The following is a 19,873-nucleotide window of genomic DNA, read 5'->3' on the forward strand; positions in this document are numbered from 1 at the left end:
ATAAGAGCACCGCCCATAGCTCCTGGGGAAATGCGGGAGTAGGTTTGAGGCAAAGATCTGGGGAAAAGGAGCTCAGCTCCAGGAACCAGAGAAGCCCGTTCCAGCGGCGCGCCCCTCGCGCGGCCGCCTCCTCTGGGCTCCCCCCGACTTCCCGCCCCGCCCCGCCCCGCCCCGCCCCGGAGCGGGTCCGGAGTGCCTGGTGGGCTGATTCCGGAGCGTAGAAGGGAGCACGGAGGCGAGAGGGAGGCGGCGGCGGCGGCGGGAGGCGGGGAGGCGGGGGACCCTGCTCGCTGCTCTCTCAAGTCGGCGCGGAGCCGCCTCGGGCCGGGCTGAGTGAGGGCTGCGTGGCGGCGGCGGGGCCGGGTCAGGATGCGGGGCTCCCGGGACCGAGCAGGGCTGGGAGGGCGGCGGCGGCGGCGGCGGGCGGCGGGCGGGAGCTGTCCGCGGTGCTGAAGCGGCGGCGGCGGCGGCGGCGGAGGCGGCGGGGACCCGGGGCCGGGAGCAGAGGCGCCCTTCTGGGAGCTTCGCCGAAGCCGTGAGGCGAGGGCGCCAGTTGCTCCCCGGCTCATGCCCGGCGGGCCCCCCAAGCCCCTCGGAGGAGGTGGGACTGCCCTCGGCGGGACAGGTAAGGAGCCGTCTGGGGGCGTAGCGGGAGCTCAGAGCTAGGCGCCTGGCTGGGATTGAGCTGGGGAGGGCAGTGGGACCCCTCTCAGCGACGGGTCTCTTGACTTCCTTCCAGCCCGAGATCGCGCCAAGTCCATCCCTCCCCCTCCCCCTACAGGCTGGAGATGCTGGCAGGGGCCTGGGGAACTAGGGCCCACACAAGCACCCGGGTACCCTGACCCTACACCGGCCAGGCCTTGACCCCGACCTCAGGCAGCTCTGAGACATCCTGCTCACAAGGAACTGAGGAGAGTGTCTAAGACTCCTGATACCCCAGTCCGCACGACCCTAGGGAAACCTGAGCCGCTTCACTAAGCTCCCCTCTCCTCCTCCAAGCCTGCTCATCAGGGTGACTGGGGTGGGCTGTGGTCCCCCTGCCTCAAGATTTCTTTCCCCAGGAAATAGCCCTTGGGCCAACAGATAGGCCAGGCCCTTTTCTCCAGAGAAGGAGGGAAGTACTAGAAGATACCTCAATATTTTTCCTGTGGCCCTCTTGACTCTCATGGAAGAAGGCTGGTTTTGCGGCGCACTGTTTGGTGCATGAGGGCAGAGGTGGGGAACCTGAGTCCCATTTTCTCTTAGGTGACTATATACTGGCGACCCTAGACAGAGCCTCTATTTGGAGTCCTCCTTCCTTCTGGCAAGAGCGTGCTGAATGAGCTCATTCAGGCCTGCAAAGTGCTTCCAGTTCTTCAGAACAGAGTTCTCTGAGTGGCAGAACATGGTGATCAAAATAAAACTGCGTAGAGGAAGACTGGCCTTTCGCTGTAGCTGACCACTGCTTTATCCCCATCCTCTCAACCTAGCATAACTTCTCCCCTGCCAGTCACACAAAGAGCACTAGACTAGGAGTTCCTAGCCGGGCGCTGGCATTAACTGGCTTTAGGCCAGTTACCTGACCTTTCTGAACCTCAGTTTCCTCATGTGTCAAGTGAGGATTAAGTAGCTGCTCTGCTCACCTTAAGGAACTGCCGTAGGAATCAGTGAAACAACATGCGAGATTAAAGGCTTGTCAACTGTATGCCACTAGACAAGTGTGCGTGCCTATCCCCATCCAGCAGTCAGGCCAGCTGGCAGTGACCTGATCCTTGTCACTTTACCCCCATTTTCTCCCAGCCCAACCTCAGCTCTCTTTGTCCTTGGCCTTCTGGGGCCCCAGAGTCAGGGAAGCACAACTTATAAATCCTAAGAAGCCCAAAGGGTTCCCTCCCCTTCTCCTCTTCCATCAGCACCTATAGAAGACAATATAGGGTGAGAGTCTGACTCAGTTTGTTTTCTTTTTTTTCCCCCAAGAATCACAGATCTAGGGAAACAGCTCCTTGAAGGCAAGGATTGTGTTGCTTTCATCTCTTTGCTTTCCTCCACACCTCCCCTCCCCCATAGCACCTGGAAGATAGTAAGGACTCAGTAATTGAATGTAAAATAAAAGAACGAAGTTTTACAAAAGCATTCGAGTAGAAGTCAGAAGCCCTGTGTTCTGGTCCCAGATCTACCACTCACTCAGGCATCTATCTCCTCTCCCCTCTGTGGACTTCAGTTTTCTCAACTGTCAAAGAAGAGGGTTGAGAGATACGAGTTTTAAGATTCTAAGCCCTGGTATTCTGTGCGGCTCTCCGAGGGCTGTCCTAAGCCCTCAAATCCCTCAGTTCTCCTTGAACACGGAAGACCAACTGCATTAACCTGGTCTGGAGAGTAAGTCATGTTCTCTCAGTAAAGAATCAGATTTTATTAATGGAGTAGAGGGAAGCAAAGGAACTAAAAAAGGCCATTTATATGTTCAGTGTTTTCTTAAGATTTCCCTCTCTTCCTTATTTCCCTGAGAATGCCATGGGGTGTACAAAGTTGCTGAGCTGGAGGGGAGGTCCCTGCCTTCAAGCCCAGAGGCCAGGAAACCACTCCCCTCTGCTCAACCCAGAACACCCCTGTGTGTAGCCAAGGGCCAGGGACCCAGTCCTAGGCCATTTCCTCCTAGGGACCTTTCCTGACTGGGATCCCCCTCCTAAGACTAGAGGAGGGGACAGTCAGGAAAGCTCCATCCCTGGGGAGAGTTTTTTAATTTGAAAACAAAATGAGCTTCTCTGACAATAATTTTCCTCAACTGCAGCAGGCCCAGCGATGTTCAGAAAAACCTTAGCTAATTGGCAATTGGGTAGAGCTGAGTAAGCCATGCCAGTGACCTCCCAGACTTACCCTGCAAGCGCCCAGCCAGGGTGGGGGAATCCACCCCTTCCCCATGTCAGCACTTTCTGGCTCCCAGCTGTTGGTGCAGCACTGGCAAGAATCAGCTCTCCTGAGTTAATGGGCAGTCACTAAGCCTCACAACAAAGTGATGGCAACAGTGGCAGTAGAAAGCATAGAAAGGGGCTTTATCTTCCATGTGACTGGCTTCTGGGGGTGCTGGCTTGCTGCTGGGGCTAGAACAATGCATCGCCCTGCTTCTGCAGCTGTCTGAGTAGACTTTCCAGATTCGGAGGCGTCAGGGTGCAGGGCACCTCTGGTCACCCAGGCAGACACATCTGGCTCCTCTCCCAACCAGGAAAAGCTGCCCACTGACTATTTCTTATCTTCCCCTCCAGCCCCTCTTCCTACTGAGGCTCCTATTCTGACCCCCTTCACAAGGCCTCAAAGGAAAAAAAGAGTCGACCCTGGCATATGACTGGCTAATCTTAGTTATTTGGGGCTGGGAGTAGAGGGATGGGTGGCAGGGAGATCTGAGAAAGAGGAGGAGATCAATGTGACATGGTCATTAAATAATAATGTATGTTGTGTGTGTATGAGAATGTGTGTGTGTATGTGTGTGTGTGTGAAGCAACAGATTGAAACTGAAATATCCACATGCAGGCCCCTTCCCCTGGTGGCACACACAAGATGACAGAGGCAGAGAATATCTGGAGAAATCTGCACGTTATTAATTACTTTCAAATTCAACAGGCCAACTCATCTGTGCATCCTAGAGAGACCTCCAGCCTTAAAGTACAGCACTCCAGAGAGAAAAAGGCAGAAGGAATAGGCTTCACTTTGGGGAGAAGAAATATCCCAGATAAAAAAACCTTGGTATTTTACAAGCCCCTTCCCTTCTCAGGGGCTGGGTGGACAGCCTGCCTGGAGCAAGGCCCCCTCTGCTGCAAGCCAGGGGACACAAAAGACTGGTCTCATCTCTGCTGTCTGTAACCAGGTCCTCTCTTCTCTTGCCTCCTCTTTTATTCTCTTTTCTTCCTCGCTGTAGCTCCTTGGCCAACCCCCAGCCTCAACCCTTGCCCCAAGCAAACCAAGCAGAGAGTGAGAGCCCAGTGCTCTAGCTCTCCATCAGATGTGTTATCTTCCACTGTTAGATGCTCCGTTTGCTTCTAAGTGTTTGGGAATGAGCTGCTTCAGTGGAGACGGAGATTGTTTCAGCAAGAATAAAGATTTGATTTCCACCTGAAAACAGACTAATTTGTGTAATGGTATCACCATTCCTGTCTTCCCAGCAATTTTCACCTTTGTCGGCCACAAACCCACCCCTAAGGCAAGCAGTTTTTGCTCTGGAAGAGGCCAGTCCAGCCTGTGGGCGTTCAGGGTGGCAGTGGATAAAACAGAAGGTGAACTGAAGTTCCCAAGAAAAGAGCAACTGAAACGCCTCCTGTGGGAGCTGAGAAGTATTCCAGCTGTTTATCTTTCCTGGGTTCCCCCTCAGCCCTCTTCTCCTCACTCTCCATAGGTCCTTCTTCATTCTCAAATCTCTCTCCAGACCTGACCACCACCCAGGGCTTCATCTCCATACATCAATTGCCAGGTGGGGTTTCTACCTTTGTATCCCAAAGGCACTTCAAAACCAAACTCATCCACTTCTCTTTCTCTTTCTTTCCATCTGTGTGTGTATGTTTCATTTTTTCAGCTTGGTACTTGGTGACCCATTTCAATCTAAATACTCTTTTTTTTCAGTTCATGAATCATGATCTGCTTTTGCTTCTTTAATTATTATTGTTTTCCCTCCAGTCTCTCTGTTCTGTCTTTCTGACATTCCTGTTGGATGGATGTTTGATCTCCTGGGACACTCCTCCATTTCTCTTAACTTGCATATCTTCCATCTTTTTGTCTTTTTGCTCTGAGTCTTGGGAAATTTCATTAACTTCTTCTTTTACATTAAAAAGTTAATCTTTAACTATGTCCATTCTATTATCCAGAGTATCAATTGAATTTTTAAAAATTTGGACAATTATTTTCCATTTTTAAAATACTTTGTTATTCCTTGACTGCTCCTTTTTCATAGCAGCCTGTTCTTGTTTTATGGATGCAACATCCTCTTACATCTCTCTGAGTATATGAATTGAAAAAAAATTTATATATATTTTCTATAACTTGAATGATTTGGAATTCTTGTTGGGTCAGTTTTATATTTATTTATTTAATCTTTCTCTTTTATTGTCACATAGCTACTTTTCATTATCTTTTGCTGTTCATTCAGACTCATGAATAAAAAAGATATTGACTAATGTAGGCAGCTGGCATGTATTTCCTCTGAAGTTGGATAAGTTTGTTTCCCTAACAGGCCTCTCCTTTGAATGTTTATCGTTCTTACCTCTGGTGTTTGGGACTGTGCCTGTCTCTGTACTCATTTCTTCACCAAGGAATCTCATCTGCTTTTTATCTCCCAGAAATTCCTCTGTGTTTCTGGTCCACTGATAATCTTTTCTGTTTTCCAGTTTTGTTGTGATTTCATTATTTTGAAAATATATCCTGTCATCTTAATGGAACCTTAAGAGGGAGAAGATGTGGACCTTTAAGCTCAGGCTGCCTTCTCAAATCAGCAGCTTCCCCCTAGATTTTGCCTAAGTTGGTGGCATCACCTTCTGCTTAGTTAAAGAAACCAGAAACCTGGAAGTCATTCTTGCTCCTCTCTCTTCCTCACTTATGGGTAGTCTCAAAGTCCTATTGATTTAGCCTCCTGACTACTCCTCAGGTATTACTCTTCATCTCCATCCGTTTCACCGTCAGGTTCGGGTCCTCATCCCCTCCTGCCTGCATTGTACAATAGCCTCTTAATAGACTCCAAGGTTCTGTTTTCACACTCCTCGAATCCTTTCTATCCACTACTGCCACCCAGAGTTGTTGTTCAGTCGCTAGGTTATGTCCAACTCTTTGTGACCCCAAGGACTGCAGCATGCCAGGCTTCCCTGTCCTTCACTATCTCCCAGAGTTTGTTCAAACTCATGTCCATTGAGTCAGTGATGCCATCCAACCATCTCATCTTCTGTCACCCTCTTCTCCTACTGCTTTCAGTCTTTCCCATTATCAGAGTCTTTTCCAATGAGTCGGCTCTTTTCATCAGGCGGTCAAAGTATTGGAGCTTCAGCCTCAGTATCAGTCCTTCCAATGAATATTCAGGGTTGATTTCCTTTAGGATTGACTGGTTTGATCTCCTTGCAGTCCAAGGGGCTCTCAAGAGTCTTCTCCAGCACAGTAGTTTGAAAGTTTCAATTCTGCAGTGCTCAGCCTTCTTTATGGTCCCACTCTCACATCCATACATGACTACTGGAAAAACCATAGCTAAAACACAGGCATGACTGTATATTTTCTCGCGACAACCATCATTGGCTCCCCACTGCCCAGAGTAAAAAGCTTCCTTGCAAGGAATTGGAGGCCTCCCCACCTCCTGTGCCTGATTCCATCAATATCAAGCCACCTGGCTTCCCTTCTAGACCATTGTCCCATGCCTCTGTGCTGTTTCCTCTCATTTCTCATTGTCTCACCTAATGACTCATCTTGTTCCTTCAAGACTCAGTTCACATGTCACCTGCTGTGAAACCCTTTTCCTAGTTTCATCACCTCCACTCCTTTCTCAGGATAGGAGTCCCATATTAGTGTACCCACAACACTCCATGTCCTGCTAGCATGACTTAATCCATGGCACTGAAACCTTGTATTTGCTAGTCTGTATTCTCCCCTCCTCCTCAAAGCAGGTACCACTTCTGGTTGATTTTTGCATTCCAAAAACTGGTCTGAACTGCTTAAGAAGTGTTTGTTGTACAAAACTAAATATGCCCTAGCCAGATGTGCTCCATCCATCCCAGGTCCTGGAAAGAGTTTCTTAAGGAGGAGACTCAGCCCACCAAGCTCACTCATCCCCCAATTCACTCATTCATTCGTGAAACCAGCTGTCTGTGGAGTGCCTATTATACGCCAGGCCAGGGGCCACAAGTATGAGAAAGCAGACAGAATCCCCACCCTCTTGCAGCTCACGAGATCTGGTGAGGGAGAGAGACACTAATCAAGGAATCACATGTATGTAAATAGAGACTGGGATAAGCTCTTGGAAAGAAAGAGCTGGAGCCTGGAAGGCAGATAACCAGCAACCTAAATCTAGGCTGAGGATGGAGGGATGACCTCCCTAAGGAGGTGACTTTTGAACTGAGAGCTGAAGAATTCTGATGTGGGTGGAGACAGTTTCTGAGCAGCATAGCCATGACGTAAAGGAGAGGGAAAGGACAGGAGCTGAAGGAGGGGAGGTGGCATGGAAGACAAATATTCCTCCCCTCTGTTTCTGCCTGACTACCTCAAAGCTTAGTGGCTAAAACAAGGGACATCTTATTTTATCTCATGACATTGAGGGTCAGAAATTCACCCAGGCTTGAGCTGTGTGATTATTCCATTCCATGTGGCATGGCCAGTGGTCCTCAGCGGACAGATGGGCTGGCTTGAAGAGTCCAAGATGGCCTCACTCACATGTCTGGCATCCTGGGATGACCAGGAGGCTGGGTTCAGCAGGCTCTGCAGACCAGAGCATCATACACATGGCCTTTCCAGCCTGACAGCTTCAGGGTAATTCAGAGCAGCTCAGGGTCCCAAGGGTGAGTATTCCAGCGAGCAAGGTGAAAGATGCATGACCTTCTGTGACCTGGCCTCTGAAGTCTCAGGGCATCACCTTAGCTGTGCTATGTGGTCAAAGCAGTCACAAACCTACTCGGATTAGAAAGGAGGGACATAGACCCCTACTTCTCAATGGGGGGAAAGTCAAAGTGTTGACAGACAGGCTGTGCCGTCATCATGATTTCTTTTTTAAGCCAGGGAATGACAATATGTTTAAGTGCCATTAAGAAAGATCAAGAGTTAGCAGCATTTGAAGACAGAGGAGAAAGAAAGGATAATCAATTGTGTTAGCTTCCTGAGGAGGAAACTGAAGCAAAGAAAGCTAAATCTCCCATTTTCCCTCAACTCTGTTGCCTCCCACCCCGACCCTGACCCCTGACTCTTTCTCTCTTTGCTGTCAGATGTAACAAGCAGCATCCATGACTCCAAAGCTGGCTTGGTGGCTCTCTTCTTACAGGCCAGAAATCATCAAATCCAGCCCCAAGTCATCTACTAACAGCCTCTCAAGTCACAGGACTTCACAGTTTACAGAACAGTTTACATATTATCTGCCTGGAAGTTGGTCTAGCACCTATTCTTAAAGACGGCACCTCTCCTCTGGATTGTAATCATTTCTATTTAATCTTCTGCCCTGCTAGGAAATTCTGGCTTTTATCTTCCAGTTTAGAAGCAGTCTTTCTTGTTGCACTGAGAGATAGTGGTCAGAGGTTGAACTTCCTCACTATAGCTCTGCATTTATTTGAATCCAGACCTTAAGTTTATCTAGGCAGCCATCCCTGGGCTGCTAAATCACCCCAAATCTCTTAATCTTTTCCTAAATCTCCCATTTCCCATTCCCTTCAATAAGGTCTCTGGTTTTAACCCATTCAAGACCAAGTCCTTGCCGTCTTCACACCCACACCATTTATCACAACCCTTTACACACAGGTAGGCTCTGAAAGGCCAGGTGTTGGACTCAGTTAAATCTAGGTTCAAATCCAGGGTCTGGTACTGTTTAATCTTGGGCAAGTTACTTAACCTTTCTGAGGTTCGGTTTCCTTATCTGAAATGAGAAATAATAATAGCCAATTTCATGTACAGGTTTGAGATACAGTGTGTGAAACACGGGGCTCACGTGAGGATGCAGTAATAAAGTAGCTGTTATGATTTTACAGCTTTCTGACAAGGACTGGCCCCATCCCACAGACAACAACCCAACTTCTGGTCCCACATCACACTGTCCCTGTGGTCTCTTTTTAGCAGAGTTCACCCTGCCTCTTCTCAGTGCAGCAGACCTCCTCTAAACCCCACCCCCCACAGCTAATCCCAGAGAATTTGATACTGTTCAGGCCAGCAAGAGCTCTGATCAGACAGACTGGGTCAGATGGGGCTCAGCCACTCTCCTGCCGTGTGATCTCAGAAAACCTATTTAACCTCTCTGAGTCGCAATCCCCCTCACCCATGTTAAGAGGACAGATTACATGAGATACTACATCTGAAGCACTTTCCATGGCGTCCAGAACAAAGCAAGCACTCCATAGATGGCCACCAACACATAGTGGCAACAAAGCAAAGTGACTCTGGGGTCAGATTTGCAGGGTTTCACGTCCTGTCCACTACTCACCAGCTGCATGCCTGTGGGCGCTTACGAGTTTCTTATGCCTCAGTGTCTTCATCTGTAAAATGGAGACAATGATGGAGATAATGATTTATAGAGTTTCTATAAGGATTAAATGAGAGACTACATCACATTTAGAACGGTGCCTAGGACACAGTAAGAATTTAGTTAAGTGTGAGATGTTATTATTTCAACTTTAAACTTCTTTGTATTTTTATATTTAAGGTACATTGACTATAAGTTAGCATATTGTCAGATTGTGTTGTTTTAAAAATCTAGTCTTTGTCTCTTTTTAAAATCATCTTTGAAGTATCATCTACGTACAATAATAGTCACTAATTTTAAGTACACAATTCAGTGAGTTTTGTGAAATACCCGCAGTCATGTAACCACTACCACAATCAAGATACAGAACATCACCCCCCAAAATCTTCATGCCCCTTTGCAGTCTATCCCTTCCCCACCTTGGCCCTTAACAACCACTGATATGCTTTTTGTCACCATAGTTTTGCCTTCTCTAGAATTTCATATAAATGGAATAATACACTATGGGACTATCTTTGTCTTTTATGGGCAATTTTATTCCATTTACATCCAATATAGTTACTCACATACTTGGGTGTAAGTCTAACATCTTACTATTTGTTTTCTATTTGTCTCACTGGTTCTATATTCCTTCTGCCTCATTTAGGATAAATTAAATACCTTTATTATTTCATGTCTGTTATCTCACTCTTCTTTCTGTTATTATCAGAGCAATGGTTCTTTAAGTGGGTCCCTGGGCCAGCAGATTCAACTTACCCAGATTCTTGTTAGAAATGAAAATTCTCAAGCCCCATCCTGGAATCATAAACTCTGAGGGTGGAAGCCAGTTGTCTGGGTTTAACAAGTCCTCCTGGTGATGCTGAGACTGGCTAGTTTGAGAACCACTGCCTGAAGACAACTTTGGCTTCTGGCAAACAGCCAGGTTATATGCAGATCACCGTAATCCAGTTAGGAGCAGAGCTGATTCAAAGCATGGTTTCTGTCCTCGGGAGGGATGATCTGTTACTGGTTTTCTTCTACTCCCAATGGGTAGCCCTAAGGTGGTCCCAGTTGAAAACTGGACATGCTTACTGGAGCCCTTCTTCCTTAACCATCCCTTAACTCCAGTTTTCCTCCCTGCTGGAAGAGGGGAAGAGTATTGCCAAAGGTCCGGCTCACCTGTCCTTAGCCCCTTGACCCCTCAAATTCTTATTCCTTGGTGACTGTTCAGTGCCTTCATAGTTCCCCTGGCTTTCGTAGGCTGGTTTGTGTAACACAGGTTAGTCTGCAACTGCTGGGAAAGAAGCCCTCTGTCCTGTTGTTATTTCCCCACTAGAATTACAGAGTCAAAATGGGCATTTAGAACAGTTCAGTTCCTGACACGTGGCAAAACACTCAATAAGCATACGTTCTTCTTCTTTCTTCTCCCAGTAGAATCCTAGGGTCATCTTGAGCTGAGCTGTTAAAAATCAACCCCTTCTACCCTTTCCATACATTTTATAGATAAGCAAACTGATGTCACACTGCATGACTGGACTCCAGTGCAATCAGACTCCCTTGGGAGGCTGTATTTGGATGGTTTCCTGTCCTTTGTCTGGGAGGTGGCAGTGTGCTCTCCTTCTCCAGGTCATCATGGCACACCCAAGAGCCCAGCTCAGTTCTCAGCTCAAAAGGAAAGAAGCCAGGGACTGTGGCTTCACAGACCCACCTCTCCTCCCGCCTTCTGGCCTGGCCCAGACCTCCAGCCACGACCACACGTTTGGGGCAATCTTCTTACAGTCAGTATCCCAGACATCTCATGTCTTTCCTCTGGAGCAGCGTACACACATGCGCACACACGCACAGAGAAACATGCTCACCAGCAATTGAGCATGTACACAGTACCATACACAGTGTGCAAGGCCCACAGTCCAGGTGAGACCAGGCAGCTGAACTGGAGATGCAAATTGCTCTGTGTTGAACGCTAGTCCCTTATTCCAGGGAACAGAGGGAGGCAACCCTAAGCAAGAGGCCGAAAGGTCAGGCCAGGCCAAGGCCAGAGAAGACTGGGCTAGAGCCCAGCCACCACCTCCTGGTGGCCAGGACTCAGAGCTGGGTCCCTAGAGTCAGCCCAGTGAACCCCTGTGTGACCCTGACAGGTGACGGAGAGAACACAACCTGTAAGAGAATCGACCCTTAGCCGGACTGTGGGCAGGTGCTGCAGCCTGTCACTGGTTACTTTATGAAAACAGGTGTGTGTGATTGTGTACGTGTGCTCTGTGCCTCTCTGTGCATATTGGCCAGGGGGCAAGTGATGATGCTGTGCTCAGCCTCATTGTTTCTCAGAAGGAATGCCCCAGCCTGGGGAGGTTTTAAACTGATTTTAGATAATTTGGCTCAGAAGAAATCCATTAATTTTTTTTCTGATTTAAAAGTAATGCATGCTCATCGTAAAAAATGAATGTGGAAAACAGAAAAAAATGAGATGTTAAAAAAAAATGAAAAGCACCTGTGCTCCCACCCCTGGAGATAATCACTGTTGACATTTTGGCGGAGTTGAGATCACATGCACATACGGTGTTCTTTTCTGCCTTCTCACTGAATCTGCAGAGAGCATTTTCTCACATTATTCCTTTTTTGCAAACCTGTTTGAAGGCCCTGTACCATTGTTTTTGCACCATAATTTGTTTAACATGTCCCCAATTGTTGGACATTCAGGTGGCTTCCAGATTGTCCCTATGGTGGAAAACCCAGGCTTATATACCTTTGTGCATGAAGCGCTGATTTCTACTCTTAAGACATGACCAGGGCATGTGCTGGGGGGCGGGGGGATACTGATCCAGGAAAGGGTGCGTGGCTTGGGTTTCAGAGGCTCAGCTGGGTGTACTTGGACCAAGAGGGGGTGGCTGGCAGGAACTGGGTGATGGGTTGGGACACAGCCACCCCTGCCAGCCCTGGATAAAGGCCCTCACAAACACCCCTCAGAGCTCGAGGGCCTGACTCCTGGTCACAAATATCCCTCCTTGGCCCCTATGGGATGACAGTGTGGGCTCTTGGTGAGGCAAGCCATAGGGCAGGGGTGAGTTTGATGCATTCATCTGTTCTGAAGATGCTAGGGCTGGTCTCCCCAACCCTACTCCCTCAGAAAGGCCCCTGCCCACCTCTGCCCACATGGATGGAAGCCCAGAGAGTAGGTGAGGTGAGCAGGGGCAGGGGCCAGGTGGAGGGGCAGGGCTGGGAGAAGGCAGCCAAGAGGGAGTTGGGAAGCTGGGCAATTACCCCTTGGCTCCGTGGCTGATCTGGCAAATAGATGTCTTGGCTTCCCTTTGCCTCCCTGACCCTGCTGGAGGGGCTGTGTTGGGGAAGGAGAGCCCTGCACCCCCTGGGCTTATTTGAGTGTGCTCATCCATTCCTGACTACTGAAAGAGGACAGGGAATGGGGGAATTTCACATCTGGAGGGCTCCTCGAAGCTATGGAATTGTGGTATATTAGTGCCACCATTGACATCAGTGGCTGTTTAATCCAACTTCTCTGGTTCCAAATGGGGAAACCATCAGATCAAAAAGCTAACGTGGATCAGGAATGGAAACTCTGTGTATCTAACTCCCAAACCCATGAGCCTGTGGTCACATGTCCTTTAGCTCTGCGTCTGTGGCTCACATCTGCTGGTGGGGGGAGGCTGTGACAGGGGCTCAGAAGCTGCCCTGGTGGGTTAGAGAGTCCAGCCCTGCTGGGAATCAGCCCAGAGGAGCCCAGACATGGACATAACCTTATAAGGCCTCTGCCTTGGATGCCCAGCTCCCCATCAGCAGGAAGGAGCCCCTCCATGTTACTGTAGTCTAAGGGCTCTGCTCCCTGCATGTCTGACCTCTGGAGAGGAAGGAGGAGAGAGCAGCAGTGAGGCCTCTGGGCTGATGAGCACCACCCCCCTGCAGACAGCAGTGGCCTAAGCCCTCCCCCAGATCCCAGAACTCGCCTTAGAAGGGAGGTGAGCCTAAGGAGCACCCCCTAAGACCATACTTGGGGAGAAGTGCCTCCACCAGGAAGAGCTGACCTCTGTGAGCACGTGGCATGGGGCAAGCTCTGAGCTAAACGTGGGCCCACCCAACCCGAGAACAAATCCTCTGTCGATGCAGCATCCCACCTGCCACCGATTCTGACAGTGTCTCCTAAGGCCCACCCCTCGTTTCTCCATCTGCTCAGAGTCCCAGTGGTCCTCAGTTTATCAGAAGCCATGACAAAGCCTCCTATCCATGAGACAGGCAGTCCAAGCCACCCCACACACACAGCCACGAGGAAGGCTTCAGGACCCAAGTCTCATCCTATCAACCCTACCAAGACCTCCGAGGGCCCCTTTGACCTCAACAGGGCTGCATCATCTGGCCCCGCAGTCCATCTCACACCTTTCTCTGTACCAGCCTCATCTCCAGCTCTCAGGTCAACCAGCCTTTATCCACCCACTGCGTGAAATGTGTCCCCCTCCCCTCACCTTGTCAACCCATCTTCTTCCTTCAGATCTCAGCTCCAAAGCGTCCCCTTGCACCTCTGTGTCAGTTCTATCCGTTGTATATTCTGACACCCTCTGCTGTACCTCCCCTTCAGGCCAGGCATCTTCTCCACCAGACTGTGAGCTCTGGAAGACCAAGTGCACATCCTTCTTCCTCTCCCTGCTTCATCCCCAGCATCCGTGCAGCGCCTGGCCATCACCGATGCTCAGTGACGATGCGGTGAATGGATAAATGAATGACCCAACTCTATGAGGTAAGTTCTGCTGCAGACAAAAAACAAAGGATCTAAGTTAAGTAGCCAGCTCAAGGCCCCGCAGCTGGCCCGTGGTACAGGCAGGGTCCAGGGCAAGTCAGACCGCAGAGTCTGTGCTCTTCACTACTTCTTTTCCTTCATCCAGAACGCCAGCCACAGTGTCTGTCTGTCTTGCTCTCCCCAGCAGGCCCTCTGAGGACTGCTCAACTGGCCACCAAGTCCCAGGGCTCTGGGGCTCCCCTCCCCAGAGCTGCCTCCAGAACCATGGAGAGCCTGAGTGAGCTACAGAACCCATTGCTGCCTCGGAGCCCCACGCAGCTCCATAGCCCCTACCCCTACCCCGAGGCTTCTCCTGCCTGGCCGTGCAGGGAGAAGATCTATTCCTACCTCCTGGGCGGTGCTGGCCCTGCACATGCCCACCAGCTCCTGGACCCCGGGTCCCTGCAGCTGGCCGTGGAGGCCTGGTACAGGCCCAGCTGCCTTCTGGGGAGGGACAAGGTCAAGGAGCCCAGGGCAGGCAGCTGTGAGACCAGCTTCACAGAGGGCAGAGAACCCCCGGCTGGGCCTACGGAGCGGTCCACAGAACCTGGCCAAGTGGAGGAGGATGTCACCATCCAGACTGTGTCCTACGGGGTTCAAGAGGAGCTCCAAGGCCAAGAGGGTGACCAGGAGGAAGAAGAGGTAAGCACTGAGATTTTGTAGGCCTGGCCTGGGCCCCAGGAATCTGTATTTTACCAAAGAAGAGGCCCTCTGACACAGATGCTATCCACACTTCGAGAAACACTAGTTAGAGCTAATTTTTTTTTTTACTATTTATTGCATTAAGGTATCTTTCTATTGAAGCTCATGTACAATATTACGTAAGTTTCAGGTGTACAACATAGTGATTCACAATTTTTAAAGGTTATGACTATTTGACTTTTTAATAACATTTTTTGTTCTTGGTTTTCTTTTTCCAGTTCAATCAAGATATAATTGTTATGTAAAATTAAGGTATATAATGCCACGGTTTGATTCATGTATGTATCACAAAATGTTTACCACAATAAGGTTAGTTAACACACCGTTTACCTCACCTAATTACCGTTTTGCTGTTGCTGTAATGAGAATATTTAAGATCTACTCTCATAGAAATTTACAAGTATATAATACATTATTAACTACAGCCACCACCCTGTAGCAGACTCCCAGAACTTATTCCGCTTATAACTGGAAGTTTTTACTCTTTAACCAACTTCTCCTCATTGTTCCTACTCTCCAGCCCCCGGTGACCACTGACCTACTCACTGTTTCTATGAGTTCAGCTTTTCTAGATCCTACATATAAGTGAGATCAAATGGTATTTATCTTGGACTTATTTCACTTAGCATGGAGAAGGAAATGGCAACCCACTCCAGTATTCTTGCCTGAAGAATCCGATGGACAGAGGAGCCTGGCAGGCAACTGACTGTCCATAGGGTCGCAAGAGTCAGACACAACTTAGTGACTAACCCTACTACTACTATTTCACTTAGCATAATGTATCAAGACTCATGTTAGGGTTTCCTTCTTTTTATGGCTGAATAATATTCCCTTATACATACAGATAAACACTGTCTTTGTCAACTCACACATCCATCTAGGGACTTCTGGTCTTTGAGGAAAGTTCACCTGGCTCTTGTTTTCTTAATTATATAAGCAATTTAAAGTCAATGCAAAAAATTATTCAAAGATAGCTATTATTTTAGTGAATGATCGTCCAGTCTTTTTACTTACTTTTTTTTCTACCTTACCCCCCAAAAGAATTCTTGCTATTCATATTTCTGTAACTGAATTTTCCTCTCTAAGCAATGTATTTGCTCCACATAATCTAATATTTTCTACCAAGGTGAATTTTAAGGGTTACATGGTATCCCATTGTAAATTCTTCCACCGCTTATTAACCCAATCTCCTGGTCACTGGGCATTGAGACTGTTCCTGATCTTTCACAGTTACTATCCTATAATGAACATCTAGTACATGTATACTTGTGCGTGTATTCTTGCATGTGTATACTTGTAGTTTTTCCTAGTGATAAATCCCTAAGCATGGAATCATCGAACCTTTGTCAAGGTTTTTGGTCCCGAGTCCGGAGCCCAACCCACATTCCCACTAACGACAGATGAGTCTGCCCGCTGCCCCACACCACTGTCGACGGGTGTCCCGTGCCGGGTCACAAGAGCCCACTCGTGTTTTGCAGAGTGACGCCACATCGACGGAGAGTGAAAGTGAAGACAATTTCCTTACGCTGCCTCCCAGGGACCACCTGGGTCTCACCATCTTCTCCATGCTCTGCTGCTTCTGGCCCCTGGGCATCGCCGCCTTCTACTTCTCCCAGGGGGTAAGAGCCCATGGGGGCCCAGGGCTTCTGCTCTGCCCCCCCCTCCCCAGGATACTGGGGTCAGGGCCTGGGGGGCTGGGGCTATTGTGCTGAGCGTGGGGATGTTCCCTTTCACCAGCGCCTCTCTCTCCTTAGACCAGCAAGGCCATCTCCAAGGGGGACTTCCGTCTGGCTAACACCACCTCCCGCCGGGCACTCTTCCTGGCCACACTCTCCATCGCTGTGGGGGCTGGCCTCTATGTAGCCGTGGTGGTGGCCCTGGCAGCTTACATGTCCCAGAATGGCCACGGCTAGTGGCCAAGAAGGTCTGGCCTCCTGACTCCCCTACTCTGCCTGAGGAGGTGGAGGTGGGGTGCTGGGGGTAGCAGACTCTCTGGGGAGACAACTCATGGGGGTGGCTTGTCAGGAGGAGGCCTCCCAGGCTGCAGCCTGCGGGGCGCGACCTTCACTTCTTCCCGCCCATTGCCACTGGCCTAGAGCAGGCCGGGGGCATCACTCAGTCCAGGAGAGGGTAGGGCTGCCCACCTGGCCATCCAGGCAGAGCTGCCTCTGGCTGGGAGCTCTCCCCATTCTGCTCATTCCCCAAAGGGTCTCCTGCCCTGCAGCCACCCACTACCCAACTCTGCCAACCTCTCCACAGAGAAGAGCAGGTTACAGAGAGAGAAAGGGGTGCCTGGAGGGCAGACGCACAGAAGTCTCCACCTGGGGTCTCCCTGAACTTCCCAACTCCACTCTCTGGCCTGTGATGCTCAGACCTCAGCCAGCCAAGATGGAAATACATATAAAGGGACCCCCTTGGTCTTTCTGGTTCTAGAGGGTGCTTACCTCTTCTGTGGGCTTGTAAGACAAAGTAGATTCTAGGTGGAGAAGGGGCACCTAGGGCAGGTAAACTGTACTGAGAGCAGGTTCTTGGAGCGTCTTTATGCAGGAGGGAAAGGCAGATGAGATGACAGAGAGCCTGGAGGTCCCTGAAATATCGTTGCTCCTGTTCTCTGCCCCCATCCTCCTTTTCTGGTTTCCTCCGGGGCCTCTGAGCTGGCACCATGCCAGGCAGACAGAAAGAGAGAGTGCCATCAGTCCAGTAGCCACTCAGTGCAGGATCCTGGTTCCAGCCATGGGAGAATGTAGCAAGGAGACCCTGTGTAGTGAGTGTAGATGAGGGGGACACAGGGCTGGCATGGCAGCTGAGCAGCCCAGGAGGGCCTCCTAGAGGAGGTGATCAAGGTCTAGATGGATATAGAGAATGTATTGAAGGGATACTAAGGGATGACCCTTAGTATTTGTGGGCAGGTATGTGACAGAAGCCTCCCACGGGAGTTTTGGAGCTATTGGATTATACCTAAAACATCCAGCTGGAACCAAACTGAAAGCTTCACCAACTCAAAAAAGAGGAAAGTCAGGCCTGTGTCTCAGATGCCAGTGATCTTTTTCCACCTCTGAATGCTGGAGGTCAGTGATGGACCCCTGGTCAGCCTTGCAGCTTCTTCACCGGCACCTCTTCTCAGAGCTGCTCTTAACACTCTTAGCCAATAGGGAAATTTCAGAATTCTAGAAACACCCAGACAGACAGGAGGAGCACACTTGGGAGGGCAGGCCTGCCAGCGTTCAAGCTATGGCTCTCATTGTGCATGATCTGTGGACCTGGTCATTCCGGGGCCCCATCCAGAGCTTGGGGCTGTGAACCCAACTTGTTCACCATCCTCTGCAAGCCTAGGCATTACCTAGCCCTCCAATCAATACATCCCCTGAAGTCTCACAGGCCCAGGATCAGCAGTTTTAATGTCCCATTACTGTATATACTTATCCTTGTAATAAACATTTCTGTAACACCTGGTGCCCTCTGGGCCTCTTGCTGTCCCCCCCTACCTCCACCTTTGCCTGTGTCCAATCCTTCCCCAAGACTGATCTCCAACCCCCAGTCTACTGCTCCTGGCCCCTTGCAGCATGTTCTCTAGAAGACCTGCCCACATCTGGGCCTTAAGAGAAGGGGTAGGTGCTCTGGCTTGGAGGACTACTCTGCTGGGAGTAGCCTGGATGCCGGGTGATGGTGTGGCTTGCGTTTGACTCTGCAAGACAAGGCAACGTCCAGGCTGAAGAAAAATTCGTTCTAGACTAGAGAGCCTTGGAGGTCAGGAGGAAGAGATGTGGGCCAGGGTTACTGAGGCTCCCCTGAGCTTCCTGGAGCCATCAGAGGTGGACACAAGGTATGGGGTCACCAAGGACCCCACTCCCCTGATGCCCTCTCTTGAGTCCCAATGGGGGCTGCTCAAGCGTGGTATGGGGAGGAAACCATCTCTGTCTGATTCAGGCCCCATCCTCAGCACCGAATCCCCAGTATCCTTTCTGTTCCAGGCCCCCAGGAACCTGCCTGGGCTATCAGAGGGAACAGCCTGGCCTCTAGGTCACTGCATGGAGGACACTGGCATGCCCATACCCACACATGACTACTTGGAAGACACAGCTCTGCACACACACACACACACACACACACACACATACATGCTGCACAGGCTGAGTACCCCTGAGACAGAGATCACTGCATGATACTCATTAGAAGATACTCCTGGGAAAACATTCGAGGAGAGGAGCAGAAGGAGGCAGATCTGAACTATGGAGAGGTCAGGCTGCTGCTGCTGCTGCCAAGTCGCTTCAGTCGTGTCCAACTCTGTGCGACCCCATAGACAGCAGCCCACCAGGCTCCCCCGTCCCTGGGATTCTCCAGGCAAGAACACTGGAGTGGGTTGCCATTTCCTTCTCCAATGCATGAAAGTGAAAAGGGAAAGTGAAGTCACTCAGTCATGTCCGACTCTTCACGACCCCATGGACTGCAACCTACCAGGCTCCTCCATCCATGGGATTTTCCAGGCAAGAGTACTGGAGGGGGGGTGCCATCGCCTTCTCCGGTCAGGCTGCAGTGCTTGCCAAATGACTGTCTGGGCGAACCCGAGGTGGGGCCTGGAGCCTAGGTGCCCTCAGAGTTGACTCAAGGTGGGACGAAGGGCCAGGCCTCCATTGCTGCTTGTCAATCAGTCACTGGATGGGAGCCACCCAGAAAAGGACTGTGACCCCTTGGGCAAAGTGTCTCTCTTCAGCCGAGGCTGCTCCCAGGTTGGGGGATGCCTGAAGGCTGTTTGCAGAAGATCGAATCCTGTCATTCCCGCGGGGCCCTGAGCAGCACACCACTGCACCCAGCAAACCCATCACGCAGCAGCAGACCCGGTAATGCCACCTACATCCTGCGGCCTTTACCTCCCCACACTGAAGGCTGCCTCCTGGGAACTCTGTGCCACTGGGCCCACAGGTAGGAGAAGCTGAAGGTGCTTCAATCACTGATGGATGGAAGCTGGTGGACAAATACCCCCAGGTTTCGCGGCATCTCGATGGAAGGACACCAGCCATATTCCACCTGCTCTGAGGATTCCCCAGAAGGATGGAGTTTCAGCTACTGGCAGTGGCAATTTAACCAAAAGCACGTCCCTCGCTGGTTGCCTTCTCTCCCCATCTTCTTCCTCATTTTCCTGCTTCCTGGGATCAGCTCCCAATAAACTACCCACAATCGAACCCTTGCCTCAGAGGAAACCTGGGGAATGTAAACCAAGACACAGACATGCACACACGCGCGCACATACATGTACACAA

At 50.1% G+C, this 19,873-nt stretch overlaps 1 protein-coding gene across 1 annotated transcript; it reads left to right on the plus strand.

The window, feature by feature from the left end:
- Positions 312 to 18,065, plus strand: SYNDIG1L (synapse differentiation inducing 1 like). Its single transcript, XM_005686075.3, has 5 exons — positions 312 to 625; positions 13,716 to 13,874; positions 14,059 to 14,555; positions 16,094 to 16,234; positions 16,370 to 18,065. Exons 3-5 carry the CDS (start codon positions 14,139 to 14,141, stop codon positions 16,526 to 16,528), a joined length of 717 nt encoding a protein of 238 aa, XP_005686132.1. The 5' UTR covers positions 312 to 625; positions 13,716 to 13,874; positions 14,059 to 14,138; the 3' UTR covers positions 16,529 to 18,065.

This window comes from Capra hircus, chromosome 10 (genome assembly GCF_001704415.2).
Source record: "Capra hircus breed San Clemente chromosome 10, ASM170441v1, whole genome shotgun sequence".
Classification (NCBI taxonomy): domain Eukaryota; kingdom Metazoa; phylum Chordata; class Mammalia; order Artiodactyla; family Bovidae; genus Capra; species Capra hircus.